This window comes from Aotus nancymaae, unplaced genomic scaffold (genome assembly GCF_030222135.1).
Source record: "Aotus nancymaae isolate 86718 unplaced genomic scaffold, 86718_ANA_hifiasm-v0.15.2.pri h1tg000012l, whole genome shotgun sequence".
Taxonomy (NCBI): Eukaryota; Metazoa; Chordata; class Mammalia; order Primates; family Aotidae; genus Aotus; species Aotus nancymaae.
Window position 1 is genome coordinate 6,012,211 of NW_026988423.1, and position 12,350 is coordinate 6,024,560.

A 12,350-nucleotide genomic window follows, 5' to 3' on the forward strand; every position below is an offset into this window, starting at 1 on the left:
TTGCTTAAGAGATTTAGAATCAATCAATCAATCTCTCTCTCTCTCTCTCTCTCTCTCTCTCTCTCTCTGTGTGTGCGTGTGTGTGTGTGTGTGTGTGTGTGTGAATGCTTTGGTCTTTCATCATCTTTTAGACTGTTCTCTGGTGTTGGTGGCAGAAGGAAGAGGGCAGGAAAAGAGCAAATGAATCTGATTTAATCATCACGAGTCTCTCCATGTCTTCCCAATTGTCAAGGGAAGATCTCCAGCACAACAATGAATAACTTAAAGGTGGGAGAAGCAAAGATGTGTTTGGAGATGTAGGATGGGGTCAGATCATGCCAGGTCTTGCACATCTATTAAGGAGCAATGGGAGTGACAGAGCCTTGCATTGTAGATAGATCTGTTTTAGCTATGTGGTAGGTGGATTTAAGGGAATAAGTCTGGAGTTAGAGAGAGCAGTTGGGAGATATTGTCAAAGCCCAGATGAGAGGTGATAAAAGCTTGAAGTAAGTCAAGTCAACACATTAGAATTAAGAGGAGAGAGTGCATCAGAAAAATATTTAAAGGGAAAAATCAAAGACATTTGTCAAGTGATTATAGGTAGATGGGAAGAAGAAGGAATCAAGTACATCTTACAGTACTTGTCCTGAATGGTAGATGATGATAACAGCATTGCTGAGATAAAATAAAGAAGAAACTTGCTAGGGAGAAAATAGTTTTGGGTAAGATTGAGGGGTCAACATCCTGATATCAGCTGGACATAGAAATTAGAAGTATGGGGAGATATCTGGACTAAAAATATTAATACAAATTTGAAAGTTAACTGTATCTGAGTATAGCTAAAACAATGAAAATGTTTTAAATTAAAGGTATAGAGAAAAACAGTGTTTTGCTGAGAACATCAACCACTTTCTATGAACCTATTTTAAAAACATCTATTTTCTCTAAAAATCCACCGACATCCACTTACAAATAATCTGTTTCAAAAGTTAAAAACAAAGCAAAACTTAATTCATTAGCTATCAAGGGCAAAAGAAATTTATTTCCTGACAATGTTAATCATGTCAAGGTAGGTAGCAAAAAAGAAGGCTCTTCTCTTCACACACTTCAGATTGTCCCATCTTCATGTGAATAACAGAAAAATTGCTTTTCTCTTCTTAGAACTCCTTAACCTCAGTAAGACCAAAAACAACTCGAATGCATATTCATAATTAGAGATGCCATAGTGAGCCTTTACCTTTTACTAAGAAGGTATGCTCTTCAGTGTCTCACTAACCTTTCCTCCCTCCCTCCCTCTTTCCTCTCCTCTTATTCCCTGCTCCCTAATACCATTCTACTTTGCTTCCCTCCTTCCTTTCTCTGTGTGGACAGAGTTCCCCGTTGGTTGTAGTTTTGTGAGAACAAGTGCCCTATTTTCCTACTTGCCCACTGAGAAAGCTGGGTAAAGCTTCTCCTTCTCTGGGCTTGGGGCATAGGTTTAGGCCATGAGACATATACTAACAGGAATTTGAATCAGAAAATAGTAAAGCAAAGACAAAGATATGATTATTCTTGATTGATGGTGGTGGTGTCCAGATAATGAGATCCAATGGGAAGATTTGTGATGCTTGCTTTTTAGCCCTTCAGAGGTGCCTTGGCTTCTGCCCGTGTTCTAAGCTTGTCCTCTAGCTTATATTCAGTGAATTCCTGGTGTCCTCTCAGTAAATTATTTTTTTAAAATTTTTCTTTTGTTTTTAATAGGATTTTCATTGTTGTTGTTTGTTTTATCATTAAAATAGTTTATTTTTATTGTTGGCATGCAAGAATCCTGGTTTACTCAGGTGCAGAAAGACTCTCTAAATAATCAGCCAAAAAAATCTTGGCATGCAGTTTTTATAATTCTTCATTTTATTTGCATATGACTTAAATGCCTCTTCAAGTAGGTCTACATATTAACTTTGGAAAATTATAAAGCTTTACACAATAAATCTAATATATAAATGGTGCTTGTAAGTCAGATATTTAAGAGACTACAAAAATGGGTAATTTTGTGATAAAATTTAGAATCATCTGACAAGAGATCAATGAAATTGTCTTAATTTTTGAAAAGGAAGCCTTTCTAAAGGGAGGCACATATAAACCTCCCTATTGTTGATCTGACTCAACAAGTTGGAAGGAATTCAGGACAGAAGACCCAAGTTCCAGTCCTGGCTCTACCACTTACTAACAGCCACTTTGGAAACGTCATTTATTATCATTGAATCTAAAGTTCTTCATAAGTAAAATCACAGTGATAATGATAACTAACTCAATGAGTTGCTATGAGACAAATGGTATAATTATGCACATTGTAGAATACTACACAGATATTTATTATTAGTCTATCAATGCAACAGAATTGCTCATTGGAGTAATACTAGTATGAAATCCACCAGTCAGTCTGATGGGAAGTCTCTGATATTAAAGCACAAAGCCATTAAAAAAAAAGGAGGGATTTTATATATTATAGAACCTATAATAACTAAAGTATAAATGTTAATAATGGTGAAGAAATTTTAAAGATAGATTATGTGTTCATTCTGGAATATATATTTTCCAGAATATACACTTTAAGTATGTTGTTATATATAACAAATTATATATTTCATATAAAAGGGCAGGCTCACAAAAAGTTAGTTTTCATTAATCAGATGTCTTAAAACATTAACCGAGTGTTCACTATAATATCCAGGAATACATTTATTATTCTCTATCTTGGTGAATTTTATAACTTTCTAAAAAATATTTATAATATTTAAATATTTGACTTAACTATGCTATAATTTTTCACTTCAGGCCTTTGTTTTATGTTAATATTTGAATAGTTTTAAAAATTTTACAAAATTATTTAACAAATTGTTCTATATCCAAAAATAGATCCTGTCTACATTTGGATGTTTGCATTAACTTTATCCTACTCTTAGTTTTTTTTTGTCTTGTTGATTTTTTCTTTGTTTTTACATTCTGGGGTTATTAATGTCTAGAAATCCAGGTTTTTATTTTATTACAACATGGGCAAATCTTATTAAAATAACTTAAAATTTATAAAATTACCAATATTTATAACAGAAACTCCATTTCTGTTTGACAAAATGGAATAGAACTCAGAAAATAACCTTTATTTACTCTACCTTGTACAGTGCTTAACTGTGATAAATGTACAATGTTCAATTGACTTGAACACACCTAGTATAGAAATGCTATTTTTTCCTTATTAACTGTAATGTCATTCATTACTTTATACTGAAACAAAGATGGGAACACTGAGATCAAATTCCCAATGATGATAATGATCAGTTAAACTTAGTACATTTGAGGTGACCAAAATGAAAAACCTCCACATACAGAAGTGATGAATGATCACTCATTGTGTTTAACAAATGTTTAAAAAACAAAACACTCTTTTCCTTTTAAGTGACTTGACCTGATAATTTCTGACAAAAGCCCTGTTACAGCTGTCCAATTTTAGCTTAAAAAAATTAACAGAAAATCTATAGTAAAGAGATGGCCTGGGGCTGGGGTGTGGTGGCTCATGCCCGTAGTCCCAATGCTTTGGGAGGCAAGGCAGGAGGGTCATTTGAAGCCAGAAGTTTGAGACCAGCCAAGACCCACTCTCTACAAACCAATTTTAAAAAAATTGTCCAGGTGTGGTGGCACACACCTGTAGTCCAGTTACTGGGGAGGCTGAAGCAGGAGGATGGCTTCAGCCCAGGAGTTCTAAGCTGCAGTGAGCTATAATCATGCCACTGCACTCCAGCCTGGGTGACAGAGTGAGAACCTATCTCAAGAAAAAAAAAAAAGACGGCCTGCATGACCTACTAAGTTCTCCAGTCTTAATTCCAGAGTTTTGACAAAATATGTAAGTTTTGCTTCTGTAAAAAATGTCATGTAATGAAACAGATAATCTACAACAATGGCAGAGCATTAAATATCTCAGCACCTTCTGACACAAAGCATCAACTTTCATAAAGTACCAATGTTGAGAATCACAAAGAAGCTTCAATACAATGAGTATCCATCACCAACATGTTTGATGATTTAAGAACTTAATGTCTAACAATCTAAGGTAGTACAGTTCTTTGTATATCAATTCTGTAATTTAAATTTCTGTAAATATAAATATTTGGGAGGAAGCATTATACTTGCAATTAGGATTAAGATTAGAAAAATGCTGTGTCTGCCTTTTTTTCTTTATTTTTTCCCATCCCCCCACCTCTGCTATCTGTCCCCTAGTCTACCCACCCCCTGACAGGCCCCAATGTGTCATGTTCCCCTCCCTGTGTCTATGTGTTCTAAAAATGCTGTTTCTGCCTTTAACTCTACAGTCTTGTAAGACAGAAAAGTAGAACACAACTGTAACTCAGAGTCACAGTGTTATGGTTGACAGGCACACAGAAGACATGGGAGAGTACAATGTTTCCTCACCCAGTCTAGGAAAGCTCAAAAAAATCTTCCCAGGGGAAATAACAAGTGATGTGAATCCTGAGATAGTTACAGGTCAGTCAAAGGAAGATGTGGGGATAGAGATGGGCTGCCAGGTAGGAAAAATACTATGGGCCAGAGAAGGGGGCTGAAATTTGAGCAAACGGCATTTAGGGAACTAGATTCTAGAGTCCTGTGAAGAGGAATGATGAGCGGTAACCTGCCAATTCAGCAGCTGGATCACAGAAAGCCCGTGGATATTGAGGCTATGGAGTTTGGATGCTATTTTGAAAAAATGGAAAATATGATTGATTATAATCGTTTTAGAAAGGTCATTCTCGGGGTAGGATAGAGGATCATTTGGGAGCCATATAAAATTGGTGGTAATAGAATCAGTCAGGAGGCTGCAACATGAATCCAAGTTAAAAAACAAAAAAAGAACCAAACTAAGTTGGGGAAGTAGCAACAGAAGTAGCATGTATAAAGAATCATGTGCGTAATAAGTAGAGGGGATAGAATTTGACAATTTAGTGGGTAAGGGGTGAAGGAAAAAGTGAGCCAAGGATAATACCAAAAATTCTGGGTGAGGTGCCATTTCAAGATACTGAAAAGGGCTTTAGGTTTATGAGGTCATGTTAACTCAGAAGTTCATCTAGGTGGAGCTGTGTAATAAGCAGCTGAAAGTCCAGTAGTTTAGTAGAGGGTCTGGCTAATACTACGTGTCTTTAGGAGTCATCAAAAAGTAGTGGTAGTTGAAGAGAAGACTATAAATGAGCTTATGCAGACTATATAGAATGAGAAATTACTGGGAAAGACAGAACCCAGGACGTAAATTTATGGTGTGGGTGGAAGAACAAATCCACACAGGCGTCAGGAAATGTACATAGGAGAGAAACATATCTACCTGGAAGAGAAGTGACAAATGACTAAGCAAGAGTTTTAGCAAGAAATAGTTACTTTGCCAATAGTCCCAGAGGCATGTGGAGCACATTAAGGGCCGCAAATAGTCATGTGATTTGACAAGTCAAAATTTTTGTTGCCATTGGCAATCATAATTTCAGTAGAATAGGTTGTGAGAAAAACCATTTTTTAGTTTTTATCAACATATTTTTTAAGACCTTTACTCTCAGTAGACTACTCCCATTTCTCTCTCATCATTTTTTTCTGGGGAGCAATAATTTAATGTACTCTTTTGATTTGGGAAGAAAGAGATGAAATCCTTTGTCAAGATGCAGTGACTGTCACTGACTCGAAAGTTGTTTTGGCTTCAAAAGTAGAAAAATGAGACAAAGTGCTGTTCCAGTACTCTGATCCGAATAATTGCAAGTAGTCTGGTGAAATGACACACACAAAAAAGTATGTCCTAAAAAATTCAAGGTTTAAAAATGTCAAAGCACTGATCTAAATGAGTTTTTCACTAAGTTAACTGAAATATCAAGACAAAATTTGTACAATGGAAATCTTTCCCTCATACCACTCTGTCACATCAGTTTCACTGCAAGGTACTGATGTACAAGATGAAGATAATTTCAGGTGATACTGAATTGTACATTAGTACTTTTAATTTAAACTCTAACATCTACAGTTAATTTTTAAAACCCTCCTTGATGAGCCTGTAACTTACACTTCTAAGTTTACTTTCTATTATTCAATTCAAAATAAATTTACTGTCAGTGGTTTCTTAACATTTGGGTGATTTAATCTCTTGAAGGCCAGGACTTAGTGTAGCAGTGTCTGAGGCTGTTTGTCCATCTGTACAAATGTGTTCTCTCAATCAGTAGCTACTAACAGCTTTAATTACTACCCTGTGGGGAAGACTATGATAAAATTTTTGATGTTACTAATGGACCCCCACACTTGAAAAAGTTGAGAACCATTAACATGCTGCTTTAATGTATTATTCACCAAACATATCTTATGCTTTTCTTATTTCAGCCACACTGTTCCTTCTGTCTGGAATGCTTTCTCTTCTCATGATTTATCAAAGTCTTGTTTTTCCTGCAGTTGAACTGACATTCTGTCTCTGAAGTCTTCTTTAGTCCTTGAAGCCAAAAATGTTCTTCTGCCCCCACTTTCATTATATCTGTATCTTACATGACTTTTACATGACACCATAGTTGTTCGGGTATTTTCTCTCCCATTGGAGTGAAAGTTCCTTAATAGAGGGAATATGTCTTGTTCATTGAAAAAAAATTCAAATATTGTGTTGCTCTACATTTCAAATAAGAAAATACTGCCCACTAAAGCTACAGATAAAAGCCAATGTAAAATCATTCTTACATAGATGCTAAATGTCAGATGCAATGTATCCTAAGAAATGGTTTATAAATATGCCGTCATAAGGCCAGAGCATCTTGAAAGTCTCTATTAAAGAAAAAAGGGTGGGTGTTTTGGCTTATGTCTGTAATCCCAGCACTTTGGGAGGCCAAGGTGGGCAGATCACTTGAGCCCACGAGTTCGAGACCAGCCTAGGCAACACAGTGAAACCCAATTTCAATGAAAAATAAAAAAATAAGCCGAGCAGGGTGTTGCATGCCTGTAGTCCCAGCTAATCAGGAGGCTGAGGTGGTAGTATAACTTGAGCCTAAGAGGTCTGGGCTGCAGTGAGCCAAGATCATGCCACTGCAGTCCAGCCTGGGCAACAAAGTAAGACCCTGTCTCGGCCGGGCGCGGTGGCTCAAGCCTGTAATCCCAGCACTTTGGGAGGCCGAGGCGGGTGGATCACGAGGTCAAGAGATCGAGACCATCCTGGTCAACATTGTGAAACCCCGTCTCTACTAATACAAAAAAATTAGCTGGGCATGGTGGCGCGTGCCTGTAATCCCAGCTACTCAGGAGGCTGAGGCAGGAGAATTGCCTGAACCCAGGAGGCGGAGGTTGCGGTGAGCCAAGATCGCGCCATTGCACTCCAGCCTGGGTAACGAGAGCGAAACTCCGTCTCAAAAAAAAAAAAAAAAAAAAAAAAAAAAGACCCTGTCTCAAAATATATACATATATATATATATATATATATATATATATATATATGAAATATTTCTGGAGAAATATAAGATAAACTGCCATTATTATAACAGATCTAAGATAATGGAAGAGTATAGACAAAGGAGAAATGAGAAAGCCCTGACCAAGCAATAAGAATTCTCAGGGCACCTGCAGATATATGCCTACATGGCTTCATAAATGCTGTCACCTTTGTTATGATGGTCATTCTGCATCAGATCTTAATGTGACTTCCCAAACACAGTTTCCTATTGTGAAAGAATGATCTGATCTGTTAATATAGTTTCCTAGCAATATAAGTATTATGTACATTTATATTGTGTATGTGCATGTGTGTGTGTGTGTGTGTATCTCTGTAAATGAGTAAGTTAGTTGACATTCTGGCTTATTAGTGAAGTTCCCTTAACAAAAGTCTGTCATCCACAGATTTATTAGTCTTATTACACATGAGCGAATGAATGAAATGAACTTTTTTTTACATGCAAAACTGATGACCAGATGCTAGGATGTGCTGCATCAAAATGCATTCACACTGTAAGCCCAGGCTTGTAGCTTTTCTTTCTAAACCACTGTTTAATTATTAGGTATTACACATAGCAGGTACATAATAGACATTTACTGAGTGAATAAGTGAATAAAAACTGTAAGTTTAAAGTTAATTGAAATCAGTTTTAAGTAGCTAATGATTCTAGATTACTTTCCATACATGTGTCCCTCCAAGTCCTTTCTCAGAGGTCAGTCACTCTAGGTCATTGACCATTTTCATAATTCATTCAATAGTGCTATTCCTAAAATGCAGACCATGAAAATATGCATCTTGTGGCCCATGGAGCAATAGCATCTTGTGGCCTGTGGACTTAGTGTGGGTATTACTAATGTTGCCATTATTCTAATTTACTACACAAAAATTATATTTTTATAACATTAAAAAAGTTGCCACCAAATTCCATGTAAGAGTTTTTTTTCATTCTTTTTTTGAGGTTGTGTGGGGGTCAAAAAATCCTGATAACTGTTTCCAGTTAAAAAGCTTACTTAGCTTTTATCCAAAGTGAGTAAGTTATTTTCAATTATAACTGGTTATTTTCTAACGTTGCCAGCTGACGCTAGAATCTTTTTAAACAGTAAAGAACCTCCAAAAATGCAAACAAAAGGAATATAAATTATATCAACAAAAATCATATGTTTTCCAAATAATAGAACAATGGAGAAAAATTAAATACATGTTTAAGCTTTCATTTTTAAACAAAGAAAGTTTATCAATGCTTTTGGGTTATTTTTATTTATTAAAGCTCTATCAGATTTGATAACCACTATATGACAAATCTTAAACATTCAGAATGTTCAAAAAATATTATCTGTTTAAGGCCTTTCAGTGAGACTGAAACCAGTAAGAATCTGGATATTTTGATTTTTCTATAAAATTACTTCATTTTCACTAGAATACTGAATTCCATTAAATTTTCTCAATATGTATTTTTTTTTTAAAGATTCAACAAACAAGTATCTATTTTTCTTTGTGTTTCATGTAATTGAATTTTCAGTTACAATTCATCTATTGTATTTCAGACCTTTCAGGTAGAATAATAACAGAATCATATTAAGGCAAATTGGGAAGAAATTCTTTTTCTAAAAATGCTATTGAATTTATTTGGGGACTAAAAGGACATAATATGTTTAATTCTTGATCAGATTAGAAAACTAATTTGGTCTATAGCAGTATGAGGGTATTCCTGATGTGAAGAGAATATAATTTTTTTAAAAGTTCTGTTTCTAATTATTGGAGTAACGCCTTCACAAACAATTGCTATACATGTATTCTCCTGGCTCTGCAGTCTAAGATTTAACCAAATGAGAATTTCATCCTTGTTCTTCTTTCAAGTACTTGGCTCCTTCAGAGCTGTGGCGAGGGAGCAAAAATAGCTGATAAGTAAAGTGACTGAAATTCTTCCGTGATGACATAATGCAAGTTCTCTCTGCCGCTGGGCTATACTCCCTTTGTCTGGGTAGAAATTAGAGGAATCGTGACTGGAGGTTCTTTTCTCTGTGTGCTGTTATTTTTAAAAGTAATTTCTGTTTAGGAATTTTGTTTTCTGAATTGACTTTTGACACCGTACTGTGTACTCTGAATACTATTTTGATTCGTTATATGAGTTTATAAATTCAGTTTTATTTTCAACCAAATGAGGTTAATTGAATTAAGGTATAAAATCAATTGGACATTTATTAAAAAGTGGTCAATTTATCATTTTTGAGCTACTGTAATATCTGTGGTTAAACACATAAACCTGAGCTATTTCTTATTAGCATAAGTTTCATGTATGCAATTTCTGACTCATCAATAAGACTCAATGTGTTCCCTATTTTTTGATATTTCTGTAACACATATTGGGGTCCTAGACAAATATTTTGAACTGCTGAAACAAATAGTATCACATGCTGTTTTATGTTGTGGTTAATTTACTGCATAGAGTGTTTTATTTAACAATCTACTAGTACAACACACACAGTACATTTTTTATTGCATGCTGTATATAAAAATTATTATTACCTGGCAGTGATTTAGACCACTTGACCACCGAAAGAAGTTGCCTCTCGCCTAGTTGATTAAGACTCGTCAGCAAAGAACTGGAGGTGTCGGGTTTTGTGTTGTCATGTCCTGCGTAGACCACATCTGGTTCAATGCTCAATAACAGGTTGATCAGTGGTGGAATCAATTGTATGTCTTGAGTTGGTGAAAAAGCGAATCTCTGGCTCAGGGCTTGGTTTTCATTTGGAATGCCCACTGGCTGTGGGAGAGCAACAGCTTCTAGTGCTCTCATAACTCTGACTTTATTGAACTTTTTAAATTTTCGGCCTACATAGAAGAAAAGAAAAAGGAAAAAAAAAAAGAAGTTCATGTAAATATGAACTCAATATCCCAGTATAGTATTATTTTTCCTACGTCTTAGAATCATAGCATTATACATTTTAGCATCAATCTAATAAAATAGAATAAAAATGTTAGATTCTAAAATTTAAAAAAAAATAAAACATGTGACTCTCAGTTAAAAAAAGGTTAGGCCTCAGACTTGGATTAAATAATTAGTTACATGAACAATCACTGGGTGGGTGGGGTGTGGGTAATTGCACCAGTATCCTGCAGGGGTTATGGAGCTTTGTAGGAGAAGATGCAAATGAAAAGACAGAGTTTTTAGTAGAGACTGAGCTCAGGATTGGTCCACATACTGACAGAACTGCCTTCTAAAAAGCTAATGCTACAGACTACATTAATTGAAACTTAGTCTATAGAGGTTGTTAAATCTTCTTTGGTGTTTTATTCTTTTAAGAATATGTTAAAAGATAAGCATTTATTTGCAAACCTTGCAAAATCTTTTATACAATTTCAATGGGTTCACTGATCCCTTAAAGTCAATCCACCTCTATGAGATAGGTTTAAGACTCAAAATTAATAATCCTTTTTCTAAATTAATGAAAGACAAAGTTTACACACTGTGCTGGTCAGATCACATTTGTATTTCTGGATAATTTCTAGAGTTTCTACTTTGATGAATTCTGGTATGTTAGGAGAAAAAGATGGGGAGATGAGTAGAATCTGCTTTATGATAAATGATTGAAGAAGAAAAGGATGATTATTTCAGAAAGAATTAGAGAAAGTCCTGGTGATATGAGGTCAGGCTGGATTCAGTCCCACCTGCTTTGTGCCAGGCAGGGGCTACTTATCAGTATGAAGTGACTGTCTAGCTAAGGGAAGCCTGATTCCTGCAATTATCTAAGCAGAGGTTACAGTCTGCTGGCTCTAGTATCTGATCATGCCCACAGAAATGTTTTATTTGGCTCAGACAATGCTGAACAGAGATATGAGAACATCTGTGAATTACTTAGGTGACAAAATCTTAAAGTTTAGTTGCAATGGTTGCTTTTGGACAGGGCATGAATATTGCAGTTTGCCCAATTCCTTCCATAAACTGGTAGTGAGCCAAGGGTCTCTTAAGTCTTGTCACTCGATCCACTTATTTACCTGGTCTCTGTAAACATTTGTCTCTGTGATTTCTGAACACAGGGTATTATCATAAAGAAAAAGTATTAAACGTGTTCTATAAAGCAGCAAGGAATGGTCAGGGGCAATGGCTCATGCCTCTAATTCCAGCACTTTGAGAGGCCAAGGCAGGCAGATCATCTGAGGTTAGAAGTTCGAGACAAACCTGGCCAACATGGTAAAACCGTATCTCTACTAAAAATACAAACATTCGCTGGGCATGATGGCAGGCATCTGTAATCCCAGTTACTCAGGAGGCTGAGGCAGGAGAATCACTTGAACCTGGGAGGCAGAGGTTGCAGTGAGCCAAGATTGTGCCATTGCATTCCAGCCTGGGTGACAAGAACGAAACTCTGTCTCAAAGAAAACCCCAAGGAGTTGAGTTAGAACTTGAGAATTTATAGGAGATGGGAAAACAATTGCCATCGTTAATAAACAAAGGGGATTCAAAATTATTTGCAGAGATCAAACGAGTTTTCTGGGGGAAGTAATGAATCACAAAGGGAAGGGAAGGAACAATTATGGAGTATTTACTGTATGCCAGGAATTGTGTGTGTGTGTGTGTGTGTGTGTGTCTAAGGGAAGGCAATGTTAAAAAGAGGGCTAAAGAAAAGTTTCCCTGTCCTTGACTCTGATCTTGAATAAACGTACCACCTGTTTGTCATCTTTATTTTTCCAGTGTCTTTCGCAATACAATTCTGCTAAATGAATGAAAGAATACATCATTATGTCTTTTCCATCTCCCACTCTGGACCGTTTCCTTGTCTTTATTATCTATTGCTGTACAGTTATGCACTACAAAATATTGTTTCAGTCAGTGACAGACCACATACACAACAGTGTTTTCATAAGATAATATTTTTTACTGTACCATATCTTTAGATGTGTTTAGATA

The 12,350-nt window shown here is 35.8% G+C and overlaps 1 protein-coding gene across 2 annotated transcripts in view; it reads right to left on the reverse strand.

Annotated features, from left to right (window-relative positions):
* Positions 1–12,350, reverse strand: part of PGR (progesterone receptor) — an 85,436-nt gene that overhangs the window by 23,049 nt on the left and 50,037 nt on the right. The window contains exon 4 of one of the 2 annotated variants that reach the window (XM_012454919.2): positions 9,968–10,273. The exons of the other annotated variant lie outside the window; for it this stretch is intronic. Coding sequence (XP_012310342.2) covers positions 9,968–10,273 — 306 coding nt within the window. The remainder of the gene's footprint in view (positions 1–9,967; positions 10,274–12,350) is intronic. 2 annotated transcript variants of the gene reach the window in all.